Here is a 26,330-nt window from a genome sequence, read left to right as displayed (position 1 = left end):
TTAATATTAACAATATGCAGCAACTTAGGACCTTAAAAAAACACGCCTCAAGTCTTTAATGCTTCGTCACTTAATTAAACCACATAAAGTAATAATCTTATGATATTCGCGTGACGTAGGTACTTTTTTTTATCCATCACTGCTATCCAGGATAGGCCGCTGTTTATCCTAGACACATTACAAACAAGGGCAATGTTTGAGACGATTCAGTGATAAGATTTGTCCTCTAATAGTATTTGACGCAACTAAGTCAAAATGGAGCAGATCTTGTCGTCGGTCTTTTTGGGATCATTTCTTCTCTTGATCATACCAGGTAGCTACATTACATAAATATACATACATATTCTTTGTTGTCACCCGAAATATGTGAACATTGAATTTTGACATTGATTTCGCATACTAGTCAGTATAATATTGATTTTGTTTACAATATGTGTTGGTTTTCTTTCTCTTTGATTTTTCTTTCTAATCATTCCCGACTTCTGAAATATAGAGTTTAAAAAACGAAGTTTTCGAGAAATATATACTTGTACACTGTGTACATCATTTTATGAGAACAACAAACAGATGTTACGCATTTATATGCCGAACAGACATATCTGATGATGTATGTAATGTAGTTCTTTCCGTAAAATCAGTTAGTAATCATCTTCAGCATCTGTTTCTGTCATGCAACAACCATTGTTCTTTCATGAGGAAGGCATACAATGCATAATTCGAAAACCTAATCTCAGAGAACAAGTTGTGTTTGTAGTATGTTAAGTTTATCACTGATAACACTTTGTGGCCTTCAGAGCTTAAGTTCAAAACCGGCTTGTGAAGGGGTAGGTCTGAATAATGATTGGTCAATTTGGTATAAGCTGGCTACTTTACCATATCAAACAAGGTGTAATAAGACAACGTCTAATGGGCAGTTTCTGGGTGTATTGAAAAATGCACTATTTAGCCTCCCTGTAAATCCAGTAAACATTGACTTAGACAGACGGTCAGCTAGGTGTCACATTTAACCTGTCCGTCACTTTATAAGGAACGGTTTAAATTTCGAATCTTTAACAAATATTAGGGACTGGACACGAATTGACCAAATAATATAGGTCCTTTCCCAGAATATACGCAAGGGATTCAATGATGACATTAATTTAAAACAAAGATTCATGCATACGTTGTTACGACCCTAGAAGAGTCCATGCGTTGTTAACGAATGATATTAGGCACTATTGGACGATGATATTGGGCACTATACAAGAGAGTTAATTACTTGCAGACTGATGATTTTGGGCGCTGTGAAAGTCCATGCAATATTGACATGGTACTGGTCACTATGAAAGAAATTCCGTGCGTTGTTGGCTAATGATTTTGGGCACTATGAAAGAGATTCCACTCATTGTTGGCTAATGATTTGGGGCACTATGACAGAGATTCCACTCATTGTTGGCTAATGATTTTGGGCACTATGACAGATTCCACTCATTATTGACTAAAGGTACTGGTCAATATGAAATAGATTCAGTGCGTTGTTGGCTAATTATTTTGAGCTAATGCTACTGGGCACTATGACAGAGATCCCACTCCTTGTTGCCTAATGCTATTAAACACAATGACAGAGATTCCACTCGTTGTTTGCTAATGATATTGAGTACTATGACAGAGATCCCACTCCCTGTTGGCTACTGCTATTAAACACAATGACAGAGATTCCACTCGTTGTTTGCTAATGATATTGGGCACTATGATTGTACTATAAAAGGTTTTGTGGATGATATGAACTACCACGATCAAATGACACAAATTTCCGTCAAAAGATCTGGTTATACAATGCGTGGCAAAACAAACATGGTGGGAAAAATGATAACCTCAAGCGATAAAGCTATTTGTGATTTTGACTTGACAAATTAAAACCAATATGTTAATGGCAAAAATAATGTATGTTAAGCAGCATAAACCCTCGTCCTTTTACTTCCAAAAATGTTCAAATTATAATGGCATACTTACATGCTGTGGGCAATTACAACTTCACTTTCTTAGTTGGAATGTACAAAAGGCAAATATACTGTAATACATTTGAAGTATGCACATTTGGTTATAGCGCCCCGTTTTAAGGAATTCTTAGATTTGTGCGATTACTTGTGTGATTATTGGAATTCGGCGCAATGGAAATATTCCTAGCCCGAAATAATTAGCCAATTACTAGGAGCAAACGTCACGGAGTGACGTGTTAGTGAGTTTCCATGATACCATGGTTTACTAGTAGTGAATTCAAGCCAAAACCGAAGGAATTTCCTTGTCGTAAGATAGTCCATATTAAAATCTAGTGGTGTATATTGGTGGTGTGACTGCAGTGGCAGTATTTACGGTAGGAAACCGGTAAATTACACAAGGGAATAAATAAGAAGGGACTCGGCAGATACCATTTATGTCGTCATGGGGGCAAATGTGGTGCAGTTATTTTGGCGAAATGTGCATGGAAAGCATATCCTGACTGGCCTAAGGTGGCGGAGTTAAAATAGTTCCCAGTGTTAGGGGATACTCGTATATTTTCTAAGGCGTGAACAGCTGGTGGTACGGAAACCTGATGAAGATAAACCATGCAGATGTGCGGTTGATAGATATTTGGTAGGTTGTTTTATCTGTAGTCTTGCATTAATTAGAGTAAAATTTAGGTATCCGTTGTTTTCACTTGACGTCACAAAACGTGGGTACTTCCATATCCGCCATTTTGATTCTCTAGCCACGCAAACCGGCACCTACCAACGTTGTTCATCCCACATAATTATGAAGGTATGTCTAATTTTGTGCGCAAGGATAAAATATAACATCACACTCTGTTGTGCATGTTAACTGCACGAAACCAAACGCGTGACTTTTCCCCTTTTTGCTTCAAATAAAATCATTTAAATTTCAAACATCTTTTTTATTATTCTTCCTGAAACAAATAGATCCATCAATAAACAGATACATAAGCAAATGGATACACAAACAAGTAGAAACATGTAATGATTTTCAATTTACATGGGCTGAAATCAATTATCTGATTATAGTTTAGGTTAAAAAGCCCATTGTCAATATATATTTTCATATTTCTAAAAGTATTTCAAGAATAATCGGTTTTGACATTCGGTACAAAGTCAAGTTCCGTACGGATGTTTCGTTTAGACGAAATTTCTTTGAATGGTTATCGCTTCCATTCAGTATCATCCTACGTTCATCATCTACACCACAAATACAATATTTGACCGTACTTATTAAAATTGGTTTGTCAGCTGTCTTTGGCACATGCACGTTTTTGCAAAAAGTATTTGTACATACAAGTTCTGGCATAATACGCATGCTATTAAATTATATTTCCGTAACTGTTATTGTATCCCAAAGATCATTGTCCGGAATGACTCTTTCAAGGTGACAAGCTTAGGGACATCACACAAAATACTTTTTTTTAAAAAAAAAGACAATATTGCCTGTTTGTATAAAAAAAATAACTGTATTTCTATTTGATAGCACTAAGCACAATTACGGTTTCACTTCACTCTTCTGTCTTTCTATAATTTCAAGTATAATCTATGTATCGTTTCGATTAAGTAAATATCCTAATCGACAACTAAATCAGATTATTATCTTGAATATACGTGATGATAAGGGTTTGTTCGGGACTCAAAATGGCGTTTCAAGGTACGAGCTCGTTGCATTGTGGGTATTTCCGTACAGAATCGTGACGTCTGTGAATGGACACGTCGGGCTTTCTAATTTACAACTGAAGTTGTATGGAAGTCTTTGGAAAATTGGGGCCAACTTATGACTTCTAACTAGAATCGCGCCAGGGTTTAACAACCGCTCGGTCAAGTAAGGACCCCTGGATTGTTACAATACCGAAATACAAATAGCAATAAAACTTACAGTAAGAGTGAATGTAAAAGCAGGGTGTTCTAACTTAAAATTATTGCCGGGCACATATTCAATAAAATATTTTATACAAAATGCCAGAAAAGAACACCCAAATATTAAACACAAATTATATAGTGATTATAACTGGCGCGATTTCAATGTCAGGTTATTATCTAAAACTAATGTGACGAAAATTGTTGTCTGAATCATAGTTAATATCAAACACATGGTCTGTTTTATACTGTTAATAAAACCACCATATTTAAAATTGCGTATAATAGTAACAGTGAGATTTAGACCTCATTATTTTGTATTTGACTTTACAAATTAATGTAACATAATATTATAGATGTTAACTTAAACAACAAATAGCATTACCCTATTACCTAATTATCTAATACGACTGTGTTCTGCATATAGAATGACATTTATTTTTCTAACAAAACACTCATAGAGGTACTGCAAAATTATCAGTAATACCAGTTATTTCAATTTTTGTTGTTGATAATATTGAGTGATATTCCTGTAATAACAATACCAATAAATAGCATCTTGCAGTTAGATGATTAAAGATGAAATTAAAATTCAATCACCGATTTTGAAGGGACTGTTAATGCATGTAAAATATAATTTCGATGGTGACAATAACTAAACCATACAAATTTGTCTTTGAAGAAATAAAAAGTATATCAAACTAGCGAAACTTATGAAGAAGCCTTATGAGGAAAATCAAACTTATCTTTTACATAACGAAATATTTCTATGGAAATAATCAGTTTTTTATGTTGATAATAAAGAAAAATAAATTTCTATGTATAACATTTTGTTACCTGCTTACATTCATTGGATTATAGCCAGCACAGGGCAACCAACATCATATTATGAGATTATCTTATATATTACCAATGATGACCAACCGAAATGTACCATGCTGGAAGAATTACACAACACAATCTAACAAAAGACTAATATCAAAAGTATTATATATCTTTACACCCCAAGATGTTATTCCAGTAGAATGAAGATGATACACATAAAATAACCGTGCTTGATGATATTAAAATTACCCACAGGAATATAAACAATATTAAAGAAATGTTTCGTTATTAAGGAATGAAACACGATTGACATATAACTGTCTTAATCATATTATGATATGCTAATGAATATTAGGCTGAATTTTTATATTGTTTATATAATGTTTATATTGTTTAATGGGTAATATAACAAATATAAACGTTTAAATATATTTTGATCATTGCTATGGAGACATCATTCTATCGACTCACTGAATTACTAAAGAATAAAGAAACAAAACTCGTACGATTCTTAACTATGCAGTCGGGGCCCCGAGTGACCGAGTGGTTTAAAGCGCTCTCCTTTACGGATCACTGCCATCTCACCTCTGTCTGCGTGGGTTCGAGTCTTGGATTCGGCTAATGTGAGTATGTGAGAAAGCTTACCAGTAGCTTCTCGTGGGTCGGTGGTTCTTTCCGGGGTTTTCCCGGGTTCTTCCTCCATCATTAATACTGGCCGCCACGTATAGCCTATCGTGTGCTGAAAAATGGCGTTAAAGCCTACAACAAGAAGAACAATGACTATGCAGTCATAAGAAAGGATTATTGAGTCAAAGAGTCAATTCGCATTAAAGTAATTATACTGTGCTAAACTCACGGATGTCAAAATCGTGGTTGTTAGAACCTGAATATCAAGTCTGCTTTTGAGGTCCTGCTCACCTTTGTCAGCCTTGATATGGATCATGGGGTCAGGCCCACCTTTCAGTTTACCATCTTTTGTTCAGTACGCCGATGGTTTATTGTTTCCTCTTCAGCAGTTGCTTGAACATCGAAAATCAGCAAGAGGTCAAATTATCAATTACATTGATCTTCCATTAAGGTTTTTCTTCAAAAGTTTAGCAGTAACAATACGTCAGGGTATCCCCGATGCACCGCTACACTTTTTCAGTCTGATTATCCATTTATTAAATGCTATTTTGTATTCAAATTTTTAATATGTGACTCAAAATCTGAAGTTTCAACAGCACGGCGGCGTTCAAATCATTTGCACTTTATCGTTCTTTGATAATGGAATCAGTCAAAATTAACTTGGCGTTAAATCAGACCGGTGTAGAGGATGTGGCAAAGTTTGGGTGCTATGTTCATTCAGAAAATCTGTTACGACAGCGAATGTATCTGCCGGCATAATTGTCATGGCGTAGATAGGTGCATCAGGTACCAGGACGTGACGGGTGGTTCTATAGTGTATCTCTACTTTTGGCAACATATTGAACGCATAAAAATGTCTAGCGACACTAGCAGCGTCAGAATATTAATTTTGCAAGTAGATGTTTGGCGATTTCAACCCGAGTCTGTTTTCGATCAACTTTCAACAAATGCTGGATCCAACTTTCTGAGCTCCAAATGATTCAATTGTATATCAAAACAGATTATGGTCGTGATTATATAAGTATCAGATACAGTGTATCGAGTATCTTCCTCAACCACCCTCTTCACAACATTCATGTTCCGCTTACCAATCGCACATTCGGTCTTCCAAAACGTAGGTCATCTTCAATAGATTCAGGAAATTCACTGAAACAACGAGTCCACGTCTAAATTGTAGGATATGAAAGAATTAAATCCGTAAACTTCATCCAAGTCGGCCTTGATATTTGTTTGAGAGTACCCTAAGAGCGCTCAGACTTTGCTGTATGCTTGTGTTCAGCAGCATGAGTGTTCTCTTTCTCCATTTTTTACGTCACTGTTATTTACCTATGTTACATCACTTGCATATAGATGCAACTGTCCGATGTACTGCACGAAACAGCATTATGTTCATTGACAGGTTCAGATAAAACAAAATATGCTATAACAAAAGATTTAGAACTTTTAAATTACCCCTTGCACACCGCTCCACTCAAAGGTTTCTTAGCCTGTCGTCTCCTGAGTATGCGCATACGGTCCAATATTGTCCTGTCCTTACATAATTAATGTCTATAGTAGTAACTGCCACCCACTTCAACGAACCAATTAAGTATCCAGCAAGCATCCGTGTTTCTGAAATATCTTAAAATTTCGATCGACGGAAATAAGAAGATATGTATCGAAATCTCGCGCGAATAACTCAAAATCCAACATTTTATAAATTGTCATTTACTACAAAAATCTCCTGGAACAATAACAGTAAGAACTTACTTACAGCTATGTAGAGATAGAATAACTTGTATTTATCATGTAGCACACTTTTGTAACCCGTGTAACACCAATGCTTTTATCATGTAACAAATTTTGTAACCCGTGTAACACCTATGCTTTTATCATGTAACATAATTTTGTAGCTCATGTAACATCCAATGCTTTTATCATGTAACATAATTTTGTAACCCGTGTAACACCTATGCTTTTATCATGTAACATAATTGTGTAACCCATGTAACACCAATGCTTTTATCATGTAACATAATTTTGTAACCCATGTAACACCAATGCTTTTATCATGTAACATAATTTTGTAACCCATGTAACACCAATGCTTTTATCATGTAACATAATTTTGTAACCCATGTAACACCAATGCTTTTATCATGTAACATAATTTTGTAACCCGTGTAACACCTATGCTTTTATCATGTAACATAATTTTGTAACCCATGTAACACCAATGCTTTTATCATGTAACATAATTTTGTAGCTCATGTAACACCAATTCTTTTATCATGTAACAAATTTTGTAACCCGTGTAACACCTATGCTTTTATCATGTAACATAATTTTGTAACCCATGTAACACCAATGCTTTTATCATGTAACATAATTTTGTAGCTCATGTAACATCCAATGCTTTTATCATGTAACATAATTTTGTAACCCGTGTAACATCCAATACTTTTATCATGTAACATGATTTCGTAACCCGTGTAACATCCAATGGTTTTTAAGGTATCTCAGAGGGAGGTTGTCCTGATGGATATATACGACACGACAACTCGTGCTATGAGGAATACAACATCATGGCCTCCTGGGCGGAAGCTCAGGTACGTTTACTGTTTATTTTAATTTACACTCCATGAAAGACTGGCGGCCATGACTGCCCTATATATTTTTCTTAGATTATAAATATTAAATGTGATGACCTACCACACCCTTTGAAAATCAGTTCCTATATCGAGGACCCACTTCCCACTTAAAAAACAAAACAAAAAACAGTTCCGTCGCCAGCACCGTGAACAAAGTTCACTTCTGTGGACACTTTAAAGTTTTCTGATCAAATATATCACTGGCTAGGGTGTACCAAACCACACCTTGGTCTGATCCGAATCCTTTGCACAGATTAACGTGTCTTTGACTATCATATCTTCCTCGTAACCATGGTTATATGTACATGACATGTACGAAATGTAATGCAATTTAATAGGTTCTACAGGTTATGATTTGTTCAAAACGCCTGCGTTCAAATCTGTAAATTCTGTTTGTGCTGATCCTACTGGTGTACCTTTAACATTACAGTTATTGTTGTACATATTCCTACTGGTGTACCTTTAACATTACAGTTATTGTTCTACATATTCCTACTGGTGTACCTTTAACATTACAGTTATTGTCGTACATATTCCTACTGGTGTACCTTTAACATTACAGTTATTGTTGTACATATTCCTCTCACAGAGATTTGAAAGCAAATGCATTTGTAATATAATAATTTGACCATGCGAACAGACTGCCAACAACACTGCTGCATATGTTTTCGGTACTTATTTGTCGTATTTCCCATATTTTCCCAACTTTTTGTCGTTTATTTTCCTACTGGCTGTTAGAAACATGTCGTACAGATTAACCTGAAAGAAGATAATCCTGGCGAACAGGTTCTGATACGGTGAATCAGACTTAATTTCGTCAACGGTACTTACATCTTGACTTTTATAATATGATTTAATTAATTCAAGTTTGACTTCTGTTATACCAATTAAATATCCGCCGCATAAGATCCAACTTCATAATATGTGTGTGTTTGTAAAGGTAAATTGTATGTTACAGTTGTACTGTGAAACTTTCGGAGCAAATCTCGTGAAAGTCGGGGACTTATCAGAGCACAGCTTCATCAAGGGTCTTCTCGGACGAATGTCCCCAAGTAAGTATTATTGTTGAATTGTTGTTTTAAATTATGCCGACGTTAAATAAATCTTTTCTTATTATGAAACAACCGTACACTACCCCTTTCTTTTGTAAAACCTTGTGAAAGAATCCACTTCTAAGCGAACAAGTCTCAATCTCAACACGTGTCATGGGATATACGTGACATGTTAACGAAACTCGATCTCCACACGTATCATGGGATATACGTGACATGTTAACAAGTCTCGATCTCAACACGTATCATGGAATATACGTGGCATGTCAACAAAGTCTCGATCTCAACACGTGTCATGGGATATACTGACATGTTAACAAGTCTCGATCTCATCACGTATCATGGGATATACGTGACATGTTAACAAAGTCTCGATCTCAACACGTATCATGGGATATACGTGACATGTCAACAAAGTCTCGATCTCAACACATATCATGGGATATACTGACATATTAACAAGTCTCGATCTCACCACGTATCATGGGATATACGTGACATGTTAACAAAGTCTCGATCTCAACACGTATCATGGGATATACGTGACATGTTAAAAACAAACTGTCCAGAACATCATAATCGTCTTGACACGTATCAGTACCCATGCCTAGTATTTCGTCACCACTTTACTTTGCCGGTTACATAAGTCTCGAGATCTAATCTAATCTTATCTATGCGTAACTTAGCCCGACCATTCAGTGTGGAATTGAACCTCCTAGGTAAAGAGCTCCCAACCTACATATAGAGTATTAATTGTTCTATCATGTGCACACAAGTGAACGAAATAGTGTTTATGACTTATTCACTATTATTAATAACTTTAACGTACACCAAATAATGATCTTTTGAGTACACTTTGCGGTATTGTTTCAAATACGGTTAGTTACAAAATGCCAGATACATCGAAAAGGTGTTAATGATCTACAGCGATATTAATTTAATGCTCAGTTTTGTTAGTTCCATAGTTCTTGACTTTTCTGCAAATTTTGCATTGAAAAGTATGTCCGCTTGCTTTACAACTCTCACACTTCCTCCCTAACAACGAAATTACGAAGTAATGTATTCGATAACAGGGAGAAACATAAATGAAACAATGTATATAAATTGTTTAAAAAGAAACAACGAAAATATATGTTTAAGGTAACATTTTGCTCTTTTAGTTGCTAAAGTCATTCTCGTAATTCACGTGATTCATAACTGCATTGTATCGACTGCAGTGATAAACACATAGGGCATTCATTTTACGGAAGACACACATCCAGCAAACATTGTACAGCGATTTGATGTAACACTGAGACTCTTACCGGTTTAAGGAAAGTGACGAGAGATGTTCCGATCGATACACGTATTCCTATATATTTATTACTAGGGTTCCAGAATTTATTTTGCATCATTGCTACGTCCAGCCAAAAATAGATAAGATAATGGCTTCTGCATTTAATCTTTACCCTATTAAGATAATTTATCACAATACTAAACTGTAGTGTTTCAAAGTAAATTTCTTTAAAAAATTCTGATTGACATTTATTTGAGTGCAGGTATTGTTGTCATGTATTTGTTTCCTTTGGTTAAAATTAACGCTTTCCTCCTCCTTCTTCTTTACCCTCTAGTCGCTTTTAAGCCTGGGAAGTTCTGGATAGGTGGAACCAATCTATTGACCAACGGAACATGGAAGTGGGTTCCTGGGGCCGAACAGATGAGCATCACACTGTGGGCACCTGGAGAACCGGACATGAACTCGGAGAAACGATGTATAGCTATAGACTTTTCACAGTCCTTCCTATGGTTCTCTGCCACGTGCGAAAACAAATACAACTTCCTGTGTGAATTGAGCCTGAACTCTCGCTGAGTCGTTTGGAAAACACGCCATTTACTAGCTTTTTTCATTTATATTAATGGAAAATGTCGTTCTAAATGTGATACTCTATATGCAATAAAGAGTAATATATCGACTAGCTTCTTGTAAATCTATTTGTAAGAAAGAAGAAGAAAAAAATCAGATTGGTCCATGGTTAGAGACGTGTGAGTAAAGCGTTAATGCAGTTCTAGGCATTGATTCGTACATAGATAACTTGTTGTACTAGTCAGCAGCAAACATTCATTTGTGCTTGTGTTTTGATTTCCCTTTGCTCATGTATTTCATTTTGACACAGATTACTTGACTTATTCGAATTTTCATCTCGGTTTCATATTATCGCCTCAATAGCTGCAGATTTTTGGCACCACAAAAAGGCTTAATTAAAATTGAGCACGTCAATTTTGTTTATAAAAAGTTACACATTTCTAAAGATTTTAGTAAAAATAAATGTTATGATTTTGAAAAAAGAAACCGATTTATATTATTTAAACAAGATAACTTTCAACAGGTTGTAAAAGAATTTGTCAGATCCTCTTTCTTTTGGAGAACACAGTTCGCACTCGGGAAGTAAGCATTGCCGTTATGGCACACATGGTACATAAATATTGAAATGGAATTAAGATGTTGAACAAGGAAAGTACTGCATGCATCTGGACGATGAGCTGAGTCGTTGGGATACTCCCAAAAAGAAGATTGGTGATAAATGTAACAGTTCAGTGGGGAAAAAAAATAATTGCTTTGCTTGATTGCAAGACCACGTTTGTTTGCACATCTATTTCAATACCCTAAATGACTCAATAACAATGAAGAGTATTACAATGGCAAATCGTTTATTACTAATTGAGTAAAATTGCAAAGTTTCTTCAGCGATTATGATTTCCAAAGACGACCAGGTTAACCTGATCCACGTGACTGATTCGCTATGCATTGGGTGAAATTCACGTTTCCCTTTCTGACAACGTCTATACCTTGACCATTATGTATGCCTTGGACAATATCATGTCCTCATTCCAAGTGTTGGATCAAACTTTTATTGCATTTTAAACACAACATATTCAAGACGGTAAATGTTTGATTCTAACAGACCCCATTAGACCTACAAGAGATAGACCCAACAGTTATTAATATATAAGAAAACAACACTCTAAAAAAGTAGAATGTTTGTCGAGCTGTACACTAAAAGTAAACTAAACGCACGGAATACGCCCGGATGTGTAGCTCGGTAATAATCAAAGCTAAATTTGGCCTACTTTCTTTTTTATCTGTATATTTTCCAGAAACGTTGTAGCCCATGCAACACGACATAAAGTCTGGTCCCCGAAAGTCCACAAATTGTGATGTCTACTTTTTGTGTCTTGTTTATTTAACAATACATTCGACATTTTGTGCATAAAATGCAATAACGTCCCTGTATTTGCATATTTTATCAATTTCTGCTATAATGTACACAAATAAGTGAAATTTGCAAGATAGGAATTATGGGGAAAGTAAAATGTTGAATTATATAATAGAGTTTGATGGTATTCCAGTGCATTTTTATTTACTAGACATTGGATGCATTAATATACATAAAGGCAATCAAGCATTAATTTCTCATAATATGATATTCCCATAGAAATGATGCATCTTTACCTGGTATAATGTGTTAACAATATGTAATAAAGTATGAATAAACGTCTTCTTGGTGTTTTTGGCCCACATATAACTTTAGTGCGAGATGATGCTTCCATATAATATTTGAACATGTAATAAATCTCAGTAGCGTAAATCAGTGAATATATATCAGTTTGAATGTTATTCGGGAGTTTTTAGGAACACTTACAGGGTATCTGAAATAAGGGTCATGTGAAATTATTGATGCATCATAATCCTCTGGGGATATTTTCGATAAAACTAAAGCAAACATTTCGCAGAGCAGGTGCGCATGCATCTAAAACAAATTGATAGGGTGTGCTCAGAATATCAATTGAATAGGTGGGTCAGCCGGAAGTTTAACCAGTTTAACAGATTTTGACATCTATTTATATTGCTCTTTCCTCTGCTTGTGCTAAGAGATTTATCACTGTTTAATGCGTTGTCACCAATTTAACGGTTGTAAGTTAAATCTTTTTTGTTGTTGCAGAGTTTCATCTCTTTAAATCCTAGAGTAATGTCTGCAGAGTTAAACTGACTTGAGAGAATACACATAAAGAGCACTGCCTGAATCTCATGTCCATTTTTTAATCGTAGTATATTTTCGTATATCAGCTAAAATCGGACAACACCAACGAAAAACATTAACAAATGTATACACAAAATTAATACAAATTTAAACAAATACACTTTATCCCTAATCATTGAAAATCGAGAAAGGAAGAGAGTTGAACATACTATAGGTCTATGGTCCCCTGTAAATATCATCTGTTTAGGACATGATCACGAGTAATCACATATATTACGATCTCCAAATACAATCCTTCACTCAGAAATTTTATGCATTTTCAAAGGCATCCGTAGCATAGTGGGCTGATATCGTGACAATTGGAATTTAACATTAGCAAGCCATTTTTAGGTTTTATACGGACAACAGGAAAATGCAATGTATAAAGTATCATTCAGTTATAATGATGAGTGCTGTTAGGGACAATGTGAATTAACATTAGGCCACCAGTTTTGGGACTTAAATGGAAAAGACTAAATGTGATGTTGAAACTGTTCATAGGTTTAGCATGATATGTGGTTATTTAACTTATAAGCCGCCATGTTTAGAATATATATGACCAAAAGGGGAACCGTAATGTTAAAGCTGTTCATATGTTTAAAATTACGGGTCGACTACATGCTGACCAACACCCTGTGATCTAATATCCAACGCCCACACTGTACCATCAACACCCTATTAAAGTGGCCAATACCTAGTGAGCAACTATAAAATTTCCAGCTAATTACTATTCAACACTCCGTTTGGATTGACCAATACCAGCTTTCTGCTATTCAGCACCCGAGTATGTACATGACCACCATCCTGTTATCAACTATCCAGTACCCATTACTATCCAATACTCCACATATGCTATGCAGCACGTCGTTTGAAGTGACATGTGTGTAATTTGGATTTTTAACGTAGCTTTAAAAATTTTTCAGTCATATCGCTATCTGATGTATGACAGTTTATGGTGATGTTTAACATTGGAGCATCATGGCACAGACATGTAGCATGATGACCCACCCAGTCACATTATCCTGACACCAGGCCGACCAGTCCTAACACTAACCTCTTAATGCTGATCGCCAAGCGAGGCAGCTGTTAGTACCATTTTTGTAAGTCTTTGGTATGACTCAGCCGGGGATCGAACTGACAAGGCGTCCAAGGCAAACGGTCTAAGCACTAGGCCACCGGAGCGGTCGTTGAAGTGACATATATATAGATATAGAAGGTAGAGGGTAATAAAGGTTCGTCTGTTCACAAAGGCATAATAGTGAAGTTATAGCGGGATAAGGAAGTTAGTTTTGTTTATAAGGGATTTAAATTTTTACCCCATCTTTTACAGCCTAACACGTTTGATCGGTAGATGAGTGGGTGATGGTCACACCAAACGGTGTGTTGGATAATAAATGTGTGGAATAGTATAGTATATGAACGGGTGTTGGACAGTAGATAACTGGGTGCTAGATAGTAGATAACTGGATACTGGATAGTATATCACTGGATATTTGGTCAATCAAATTGCTCACGAATAGTATATAACTGGTTATTGGATAGTAGATAACCTGATACTGGATAGTAGACAATTGGTATCGATCACTCCAAACGGTGTGTAAATCACAGGGATGGTGGATTGTAACTCACTATGTATTGGTTACTGCACGGGCGTGTTGATAAGATGGATATTTGTAACATTACATTCACATTGTCCCTATAAACTCTAAAGATCGCGGCTTATAGATAAATCTGCATTATCCTGAAGGCAGCACACTATATTACTGATATATACCTTCGTAATAAAGTAATCAAATAATAAAATAAGGTGGGCTGGAATAATGTGTTAGTATATTTGGAATAAATGTATACCGATAATACTCAGTCAATATTGGGAGAAAACAAAGTAAAGAAATTTCCCATATAGTTTTATGGAGTCGATTTCAATTTTCGCAGTTTTACAGGGCATCAAGAATTTCATGCTTGAAACTTTATTTTAAGTGTCGTGTTGCAAAGCAAAATATAAACTTGTTGCCAACGTGTAATCTGTATCACAGTTATATCCATGATAAGCGGGTGGAGTGATTCCAGAGCAAGAAATTACCGTACCCCGTGCTCAAGGTAAATGGAGGATAAAACACCAAAAGTAAACATTCGTATGATGTCAACTTCCTCGAAAGTGTTGTTTTTTAATCATGAATTCAAGTTCGATTTTTGTATCGTTTTTTGTAGTTTTGTAGAAATAATTAGATTTTCGCCTGGATTCAAGAGGATCGGTCCTATCCTCTTTATAGATTGATTCTCGCTTGTTTTGTCTTTCAATTTATGATTTCCAGCAAGAACAAAATGAACAAATAAACGATGCTTTAACTAAAAGCCAAGATTTTTATGGTCTCTCATCTTTATGTCCATATGGCTTTAAATCCTCTTGTTTTCTTTCAATCCTTTATTCACTCTGTGTTATCTCGCACAGATCAAATAAGGACCAGAAACGGTGTCACTTGGGTTTGAGAAGATAACCTACCAAGTGTAAATTTCCCATGGTCTCAATGACGTCAGACCAAACAAGAGGCAATCTAGTCAAATATGGCGTCTACCATCACATTGCTCATCTTCGCACTGGTTGACGTTTTGTTCATCATCCAAACTGGTAGGTTGCTGGCACAAAAATATAGACTGCGTGGTGTGCAGGTAATATGGGATAATGATATAAATCATTTATAATGTTCCAGAAAATTGACTGAAATGACCACTGATTTTGTTAATCAAACATAAATATTTTTAAATCTTTAATTCATGAACCCCACGCCTTTTCTACAAAATCAGCCTTTTGAAAATTAAAGGTAAACGTCGAAGGAGTAAGTTCCTCGCTTTTAGAGTTTTAACTAATATGTTAATGTAGATTTATAATGTCTATGCATTTTCATACTCATCACATTTTTATCTGACACATACAGCGTATGCAGATTGTCCAAATGGATTCTCTGTCCATGGATCGTCCTGTTACAAGGAATTTGGAATAAGGGCTACCTGGGCGGAAGCTGACGTAAATCAAATCTTTCTCTCGCTCCTTATTGTCAGTTTTTACAATATTACAGATTGAGAATATTTTGATTCAATGCACGTTTCATCAAGTTTTTCAACAAACAGATATTACTATGCTAATTAATGTATATGTCCTTCATTTTTCTACTTTTGTTTTGAAATCAAATTGATTAATTTAAATTCAGATTTACTAAGACTATTTTACATATGTTAGGTACTAATTTGCACATAACGTATATTTTAAAAATCAGCATAGGTTAGGTTTCACTTTCATGAATTAATTGCATTTGAATTAAATAAGTGTAATTGTTACTGCAAGCGACCTTTACGCAGCAACCATCTCACAGCCATTTTCTTTGCCATCCTACTTAATAGTATAGAGGCTGGGCACAGTAACCATGTTATTTTCTGTTTGGACATTCATGCTGCTTTCTATTAAATTTAGCTAACATTCTCCACTGCATTGCAAACGTTTAGAAGGAAAAAAAAACAAACAGAAAATATATTATTGATTTCGTTATGAATTACAGTTGAATGTAATAATTTGTTCATTGACTCGGTTAGTGTGGTGATACAAGGCAAAGAATTAGTTTGGGACTAAGTACGGCAGAAGAAACCAAGTCTCAGAAATTTCCACACTGTTTTCTCCCTTCTAAAAGCCGGACTTTGTGCAATTCCGGTAAAAACATAATTTCCAAATAGAGACTATTGCATGTAAAAAGTCACGTACACCCAGAACAGCCTAGATTCCACCCTAAAAGCTTATACAAGGAATGAATTCAAAACATTAAAAAAGAAGTTGTTTACTTCAGCTGTTACTAATTTGAATCAAGGTCAGGAAATTATATTATTATGTCTTTATGAAAAAACAGTCTGGTCAAACTAATTTCTGGAAAATGTAATATTCCAGTAAACAAAATTACATTACTATAACATGTAATGGAATAAATAAAATAAAAACTAATAAACAAACAATTAAATTAAATCAAATATAATTTTAGTTAAATATACATAACATTTATGTAAAAATTGTCTCTCCCTCTTCAGGTGTATTGCGAAATGTATGGAGGACACCTGGTCGTCATAGAAACGGAGAGTGAAGAAAAGTACATAGCTGGGTACATCAGTAAACTTTCCGCAGGTGAAATATTTGTTCATATCTATCTATCTATCTATCTATCTATCTATCTATCTATCTATCTATCTATCTATCTATCTACCTACCTACCTACCTACCTACCTACCTGTCTGTCTGTCTGTCTGTCTACCTACCTACCTGTCTCTCTGTCTGTTTGTCTGTCTGTCTGTCTATCTATCTATCTATCTATCTCGAAGATTGCTTTTCTGAGAAATATTTTCTTCTTTAGCTTAAGTTCTCAAGAAATTATGCATCCACCATATTGTCTATTGTTCATATAATATTAATTTTAGTCACAGCAGTAAGAGGGAAAAGGTAATGCAAGTACTGCCAAAGCCATAAAGTCTTTGGTGTAATATCTATTGATGTTGGCATGAAGGAACTCGTTCCAAAATAAAGATTCTAACACATGATGCTATGCAGTATAGCTTTTGCGATATCATCGATAGATTATAAACATCATTTCATTACCTACTAAAAAACAGACATAAAATGGCACACGCATTTAATATAATAGGGTTGGATCCAAATAGAATTTGGGAGATGGGTTGGGCTGAACTTTATAACAAAAACCGCTATTAACTTCAGATGTCTTAAATAATGCATGACTTTACACGATGGATCACAATAAATGAAGGCCATTAATCAGTTGTGACAGTTACTTTTTAAAAAAATGATTCTTCTTGTCAGGTTCGTTCAATTCTGGTACCTTCTGGATTGGTGCGTCAAATCTGCAGGTCGAGGGCGAATGGGTGTGGCTAAATTCTGGCGGGAAAATGCAGTACAGCAACTGGCAGCAAGGGGAGCCGGACAACGCCAATAGCAACGAGAATTGCCTGGAAATGAGCTTCTCCAACAATTTCCGCTGGAACGACAACAAATGCAACAGCAAGTTCAACTTCATTTGCGAAACAGAGTTAGTGTTAATTAAGTCCATTTCAAAGCCCCATTGCCTTCGTTTATCATATATTTCATTGTTTCAAGTAAACTATGGTATGGAAGGATATAAATGATTTGTTAAAAAAGCTATATTTCATAAACCCCGTTCTCGTTCGTAAAATGCTCTGAAAGTTGTGATGTGATACATTCGACACGTTAATGACTATTAAATTGTAGCAGGAGCGAATGAAGAAAGGCATGCCCGCTTTTTTAAGCGGATCTGAAAAGAAAAAGAGTACATCAGATCAAATATGACTAGGGTGAATATTGGTCATCAGCTGATAGGCTGGAATACGTTGAAAAGTGAAGCTGGACTGAAGACAATCTGACATAGTGTGGTGTTGGTTTCTTATGTTTACAACGGTGACATCATCAAAACTTGTGCTCCAGCTTTCGACTGAAATCGGTTGACCCACAGATGTTGCCGATCAACATCGGATTAATTTCGTACATATGTGAAATATGGCAGGGTTTCTAAGTTCGAGGCAGACATTATATGGCTCATAATGTGATCAAAAGTAAATGTTATCTGGTTTTAATGGAACCCAACGATGTTAAGGACCAATATCGTTATGATTCAGTATTATTCGGATGATTTGGCATATACGACTTTTTACATGTAAAGGCGGCTTTGGGGCTTTAAGAAACTTTTCTTACCCTGTTCTATTATACCTTTCCGTGTTTTAATGACCTTAGCGTCGTTTCTTTAATTATGCACATGGTCAAAATATATTCCATAAAACTAAAATGTGCTGAAATGGTAAATGCATACCCAAAATACGAAGTGTGCAATGGGAAATTTTACACTACTTTATTTAGTATTAGTTAAAGTAAAACTGCGGGATAAATAATGAAATGAGCAATTGATTAAGGGACCCAATATATTTTCAGACTGTTTGGTGGACATAGTTTATGATGTTTTCAAATACTTACTATTTCTTTCCTCAGCTATGTGGTTCTCACAATCATATCCTCCCTAAATCATACAGTTGGTAATGTTTTATTATCCCATATTAGATACATGCTTTCATCCATCAAGCACCGAAAACATCCCGGGAACATTTTTGTGATATAGGATAATGCTCGTGTTGAATCTGTAGTTAAAATCGACTTAGGAAGAAACGTGTATAGCCACAAATACTCTTGGAGGATTTATGACAATTATTTAGGAAGAAACGTGTATAGCCCACAACTACTCTTGAAGGATTTATGACAATTATTTAGGAAGAAACATGTATAGCCCACAACTACTTTTAAAGGATTTATGACAATTATTTAGGAAGAAACGTATATAGCCTGCAACTACTCTTGGAGGATTTATGACAATTATTTAGGAAGAAACGTACATAGCCCACAACTACTCTTGAAGGATTTATGACAATTATTTAGGACGAAACGTATATAGCCCGTAACTACTCTTGAAGGATTTATGACAATTATTTAGGATGAAACGTGTATAGCCCACAACTACTCTTGAAGGATTTATGACAATTATTTAGGAAGAAACGTGCATAGCCACAACTACTCTTGAAGGATTTATGACAATTATTTCAAAATAAAGTTGCAAAATACGAGCCTCCTTTATGTATTCGATACAACCCCGATCCCGACAGCCATTTTTAACAGGGAAGTACAATGCACATGAAAATGTTATCTGTTATGTATTTGTATTTTCTGTAACTGGTGATATACTCATTAGAGAGCACTTTTATTGTTTTTCAGGAATCGGGGAGGTAATCCAGGTGAGATTATTGGATAAAGGCAGCCAGATTAAACAAAAACAACGATGTCTTTGTTCTTTTATTGGAATGCAAACATACTGAATTAAAGTCTTAATATAGTGTTGCTTGCCATTATACTTTATGAAAATTATCTCTAAAAAAACCCACAAAACATGAAAAACACAGATATTTAAACATTTTTGTCTGCCATTTCACATTACATAACACACTCACAGACAGACAAGCACGCATACTCACGACATAAGTGGTAAACGTGTGGATTTAGACAAAAACAAAGTTTTCTTTTCATCGTAATTAGGTTATAGTTATTAAGCAGTCCCTTTCTTCGTGGTCTGAAATACTTAACAACTGTGGGCAACAGCCCAATGTCGCATTGGAAATTGTAGAGCGAGAGGAAAATTAGCAGTAGATCAGCTGAGATTTACATATACAGCATTACGTAGGTTATGTGGGCAGTGTCGCTAAAATCCCTGATATTGTACTGACGTTAAAAACAGACGAGATCCAACTCATAATTATACTCAAATGGATATAATTTGAAGCAGTCCTAAAAGTCCGAAACAGTCATGGTATTCAACGAAAACAAAAACCGAAAACAACAACAACAACAACAACAACAACAAACAAAACATCGGATAGTGAAGACAAAATGTAATATGAAATGCCGACTTTAGCGGAGACTGAAAAAAGTGCAGAAAATGTCAAAATAATGGCCTGGACTGAAATAGCTCTAAGCGGAACTATGCGGAGACTGAAAATAGTCCGGAATTATTTTTTCTTTAAAATATGGTGCACAGTAAAAATGGTACTATTATTTCAAACTTATATGTTATTTAGTAGAGACTAAACAAAATCCAAAATTTCGTTCTTTAAAATATAGCAAAGACTAACGGTAGTAGTAAAATTTTGGAACTAGCACACAAATTTAGCAGTGTCTAAAATAAAGTCATGGTAGATAAAAATTAAAATATGTTAAAATATGGCCGAGACTAAAAGTAATGCTGAAGTTCCGAAATTAATACGAAATTTGACAAAGACTAAAAATAGGGACTTTGTACAAAAAATTCTAAACAAAATCTGGCAAATTAAAAAGTAAATATTGTACATGAAAATATTAAGAACGTTTACAAATTAAATTTAATAATTTAATTGTTTTTGTTGGGGTGGTTGAGGTTTGAGTAAACTACCTCGCTTACCTATCCCAGGACAGAATTACCCTCGTCCGTATACTACAAATTTCATCCTGCCTTAGATGAATGTTCCAGTTCTGGGATGTTCTGAACTAGAATACCATAGACCTCGACTGTGCTCTTCTCATGTCAGGGATCTATGCGCAGTTAATTATCATCTTTCTGAAAGACACAGGCTATTGTGGGAGGCGGGACTAATGTAATAGCGACGGGTAAGCATTGCATCAGGCGAATTAGTTTTACCCCGCCCTCTTGAAAAAAGAAGAAAAAGAATTCAAAGAAAGAAGAAAACATTTTATTAAGATTAATACATTTACGTAGCAAAATCTGTCGTTTATGTGGGAAACCGATAGCCTCATAAACTGGTATATGTGTGTGCTTTAGATTTTTAACGTAGTTTTAAAAAAATCAGTCATATCGCGACGATGTCTGCAGTGTGACAGTTTATAGCACTAGGGCATCATACCGCAGACATGTAGCATGATGTCCCACCCAATCACATTATCCTAACACCAGGCCGACCAGTCCTAACACTAACCTCTTAATGCTGAGCGCCAAGCGAGGGAGCTGTTAGTACCATTATTGTAAGTCTTTGGTATCACTCGGCCGGGGTTCGAACTCGAGATCTCCCGCATCCCAGGCGGACGCTCTAACCACTAGGCCACCAGAGCGGTGTCATAAACTGGTATAAGCAAGGATATGCAAATCCTTACGGCACGAAAAATTTCTACTGAAAATTGGTCTCAACTTGGGATACTCTTGTGACGCGATTATGTGCCCTAAGAAACATATGCCTTCGTGCGCCAAATAACGAAGGTGGTAGGAGGAATAGATAATGTGGGGCCACCAAAACGCTGCCTTCATAACTTTCTTCAGCGTTGCCGATGCTACTATTGGTATCAGAGATTGGGAAGAAGATAACAAATACAACTGCTTTGTAAAATAATCCGGTTATTTATCGTTTTGTTGCAAACTCTTGTCTGCAACCAATGTCACAATAAATCACGATGATGTGACAGAAAAAAGACGATTTGAGCTTTAGATACACATTCAGTCCACCGCTGTTATTCTTGTTTTCATTTCTAAATTTATTGGAGAAATGAAGTATAAAAAGGTGACTGTGTTTAAAGACACGCTCATCAATTTACTTTTGTAAATAGCCAATGGACTGCGTTTGCGGTGTGTTTCCTCTTCACATTTTGTTGAGCAACAATGCTTTCAAATGAATCAAGCGATTACAGCATCAGTTAACGACCTAGACCATTGCTAATATCCCAATAGCCCAGTTAACGGCCACCGCGGTTTCTTGAAGCAGAAATACTAAAATTTTTCCACCCCATATACTTTTGTAACTTCTTAAATGTTAAAAAAATTTACTTTTTATTGTATGTAAATAAATGTAGACTCTCTTCTTGATAATCTTTTTACAATTTGAAATGCTGTTTAAAAATGTTTCTTTAATCTTTCAGTTTTTAAAATATTAAATACGTCCAGATATTTTCATTCATCGCTAAAGTCGATATAATTTTGTTTTTACAATTTCTCCGTTTCACTTTTAAATTTTCGTACTAGTTTCGGAATTTTAGTATTTTATTTACTTTGGGCTACAATGTTTAGATTTTTAAGAACCTCTCTTGAGTCATCAAAATTACTTGTCATTTTCGGAATTTTAATACTGCTTGCAGTCATAGATAACCTCTCTCTCTCTGTATCTCTCTCTGTCTCTCTGTTTCTGTCTCTCTCTCTGTCTCTCTCTCTCTCTCCCTCTCTCTCTCTCTCTCTTCCTTTGGGTCGGTTTGATTTAACATTTACCATCATTCTTCATAGGCCCAGAGACGTTGTGGTATTAGACAAGAGAAAATCCTCTATTCTCGTCTTTTCATGATGATCAAGAGAGAGAGAGAGAGAGAAACAGAGAGAGAGAGAGAGACAGAGAGATGCCTTTGTATATTTTCATATTTAATTAATAATAATAATAATTATAATAATAATAATAATAATCGATTTCTGTAACCTTATAGTAGGTTTAAAACACAACAACAATATAATCAAGGCTTTAAATACATTACATATGTGTGCCCCATAACCAATATAATTTCCTTATTGTGTCGACAGGCCATTGCAACTTTGTATCATTGCTTATATAAATACTTTATACAGGTCCCATTGTAAGTGTAAACATATGGTTATGAAGAATGATATTGAAGGTTACTTGGTGCAGTTTCAATTTCAATGTTTGTTTTTTTAAGCCCAATTTCATTTTCTCTTTAACTGCAGCTTTTGGCATATTTTGTCCCTTGTGCATGAGAGGGGAGGCGGAAACGGAAAAAAGGGATTCCGATTAAATAGTGTACCATGCTAAATTCATTTAGAAAACAGTGGTTATTATTACTTTTTATCGTTATTTCCATACGTTACTAATGATTAATGAGTGGAAATTCATCACTGATCTATAGGAATAGACCCAACAGCACACAGTTCCAAGAATGTTTATGCATGTGTATTATTGCGCCATGGGCGGATCACAATTTGATATGCTGATAGTATTGGTATATCAAATTGCTTTATACCAACACTTCTAAAGCCATGCTATTTTTAATTTATGTAGTATAAATTTATGATATATGTATAGCATGTACACTGTATCAATGATATACCACGAGATGTATACAATTTTCATTAAATGAAAACTAGACCTGCCGAGTTTCCTTTCATGAAAAATTTATACGAGTGAATGAACTCCTCACATCCCTGCGAGTAAGTCCGCTACGAAATGTAGATCAACGAATTTTCTTGTTGTCCACAATCACATGTGGAAATTGATAAGTTGAATATTTTCTTTTTGAGTTTCTATTTTTATTCATATTTTTTAAATCAATATGACACACTCATGATTTAAACATGAAATGTGGTTTTTATGAAGAAAGTAGTGCACTACAAACACGGTTAGCTTCCTGTACACTGAACCTGAACTGTCATGGATTCACACGTACTGGCGTATGGAAATTAGCGTGGAATAGAAACTAAGCAAAACGAAGAGCCAACAAGAAGTAATTAAAATATTTAATATATTTACAGTTCATCTTAGTCATTATTCTGCACTAATTATCATTTCTATAGACTATACAATTCTCTCTCTCTCTCACTCTCTCTCTCTGGCGTCACTAGGGTTGGTGTCACCAATGGTTCACATGTTTCAAGAAATGCACGCACATGCACGAAACACTAAAATTCGCAAATAATAAGCAACACTAGCTAATAAAGTCACATGACCGCTTTAAGATCAAAATATGGAAAGGGTCCAAATTACAAACTATCCCCTGCTATAAATGGTGGAATAGGGGAATGCAATGTTAACAAAGTTTATTACATTTACTCGCGTCGCCATAATTTTGTTATTGCTTGCGGTACAAAATGTCGTTTTGGAGACGAGTGGAGACATAATGTTAAAATTCCTATAGGTTTAATAAACACCTACTGTCTCAAAACAACAAACTCACTGACCAATACCCTGGATAACCGACAACACCATACATCGCGATCAACACATAAACTAACTGACCAGCACACACATCTACAACCAATTTCTGCGTCAAATGACCAATCAATCTCTTTGACTGACCAGCAGTCACGCTTATTCAACAAAAATGAGTATCACCTAATCTACTGCCCAGCACGTACACATATTGGCCACCAACCGCATTACTGACCAACGCTTAGTCTAACTTGCCATCTCCAACACTATAATGTGCAAATTTGTAACAAATTAAACGTTTTTATGTGTCTTGTTATTATACGTTATGGTTTCGATCTTTCCAAAAGGAATAGGTGAACAGTAGTATTTTTTATTCAGATTTCGTCAATCGTTGTGAATTATTAACTTTACCTCTTATTCTAAATTGTAATTGGGTCACTGTTAAAATAAAGGGTCTCTCCCTATCTCCTGGGTGATGCTTTTGCCGTGGTTTTATTAGAACTACTTAAATAAGAAATAAAAGATGTTCTTCTGCGCTGGAAACATTAAATTTGATTTGATATCTTCTTTTGCCACTGGTAAGTAAGAAATGAACATTATATCATGATTAAACAGACTCGCGGATAGAAACACCGTTATGATTTACACGAATATTTTGATTCGGTGTGAAATAGTACACAGACTTGACTCACCAAAACGATTACATAGATATACCACTCATTTCAACCTTTTTCAACCTCTAGAAGTTGTATGTCATTCGAGGATGCAACAATTACACTTTTCTTCTATATGGAATGATTTCTGTCCCTGTTCATCCAATAGGTTATGTGGGTTATTTGTCATCCTATTAACAGACTGTAAATCCATGACTGCAGTATAAAGTATGACTACACTAATTAAGTATTCATATATTCTTGCCTTCTTTGCGGTCTTTAAAACAGATTTCTTAAGCAGCCAAAAAAGTTACATGTATTCAGTAAAAATCAACGTCAATAGCCTACACCGTAAGTAATTGACATGTATTTAGTTTAGTGGTTTTCACGACAGATGACAAAGTTATCAGGTGTGATTTGACCAGTTCAGAAAAGGTCACATGGACTGACAATTCCAGTTACTTAATTAAATTCCAACTATTTCGAGAAAATTCATCAATAAACTGTACTGGTCTTTTTTATGCTGTGTTTGTATTTGTACCCGACCTAAACATAATTGTCTTGGTGCAACCTTACATATAACCAATACACTAGACTTCATAAAAATGAAGAAAAATAAACAAGGAAACTTAGTAATGTCTATACTGATAGAAAATTTGTCCCGGAGGAATGCTATGATCGGCACCTTCTCTGGACAACTAACTACTCAGTCGCAGCTTTTCACTTTTTGTACTTGCTCGTGGAATAGAAGCATTATAATTAATGACCACAAGGGAGAAAAAGAGATGCGAAATCGATAAATTAAGCAAACAGTTCTCCTGCTAAACGTAACGGGAGAATTGTGGTATATGTTGATTTAATTTAGTTTCTGCAAAGAATCCGATGTCAGCATTTCATTGTCTATTTTTCGCCAATAAATTATCTCTACTGTGTGCCTGGTCATGATAAATATGAGAGTTCATCGATCCGAAATCGTCTGTAAAAGGGTGTCGGTTGTTTTAGAAATGATGAGATTGATATGTACAGGTCACTAGTTCTTCAGGATTTCATTTCGGATTTAATAAAACTGTCAGTTTAAAACATTTGATAGCATTCATTCATTCGT

General features: G+C 35.3%; 1 protein-coding gene across 1 annotated transcript; it reads left to right on the top strand.

Moving 5' to 3' along the window:
* Positions 1-157: 157 nt before the first annotated feature.
* Positions 158-20,004, top strand: LOC149794682 (C-type mannose receptor 2-like). The gene is made up of 10 exons (XM_089966220.1): positions 158-313; positions 7,818-7,912; positions 8,913-9,006; positions 10,617-10,850; positions 11,373-11,458; positions 15,624-15,693; positions 16,001-16,089; positions 17,136-17,229; positions 17,917-18,142; positions 19,888-20,004. Exons 1-10 carry the CDS (start codon positions 256-258, stop codon positions 19,922-19,924), a joined length of 1,083 nt encoding a protein of 360 aa, XP_089822346.1. The 5' UTR covers positions 158-255; the 3' UTR covers positions 19,925-20,004.
* The last annotated feature ends 6,326 nt before the right edge of the window (positions 20,005-26,330 follow it).

Source organism: Sinohyriopsis cumingii, chromosome 7 (assembly GCF_028554795.1).
Source record: "Sinohyriopsis cumingii isolate HCF-2022 chromosome 7, ASM2855479v2, whole genome shotgun sequence".
Taxonomy (NCBI): domain Eukaryota; kingdom Metazoa; phylum Mollusca; class Bivalvia; order Unionida; family Unionidae; genus Sinohyriopsis; species Sinohyriopsis cumingii.
This window is presented reverse-complemented; position numbering and strand designations above follow the sequence as displayed.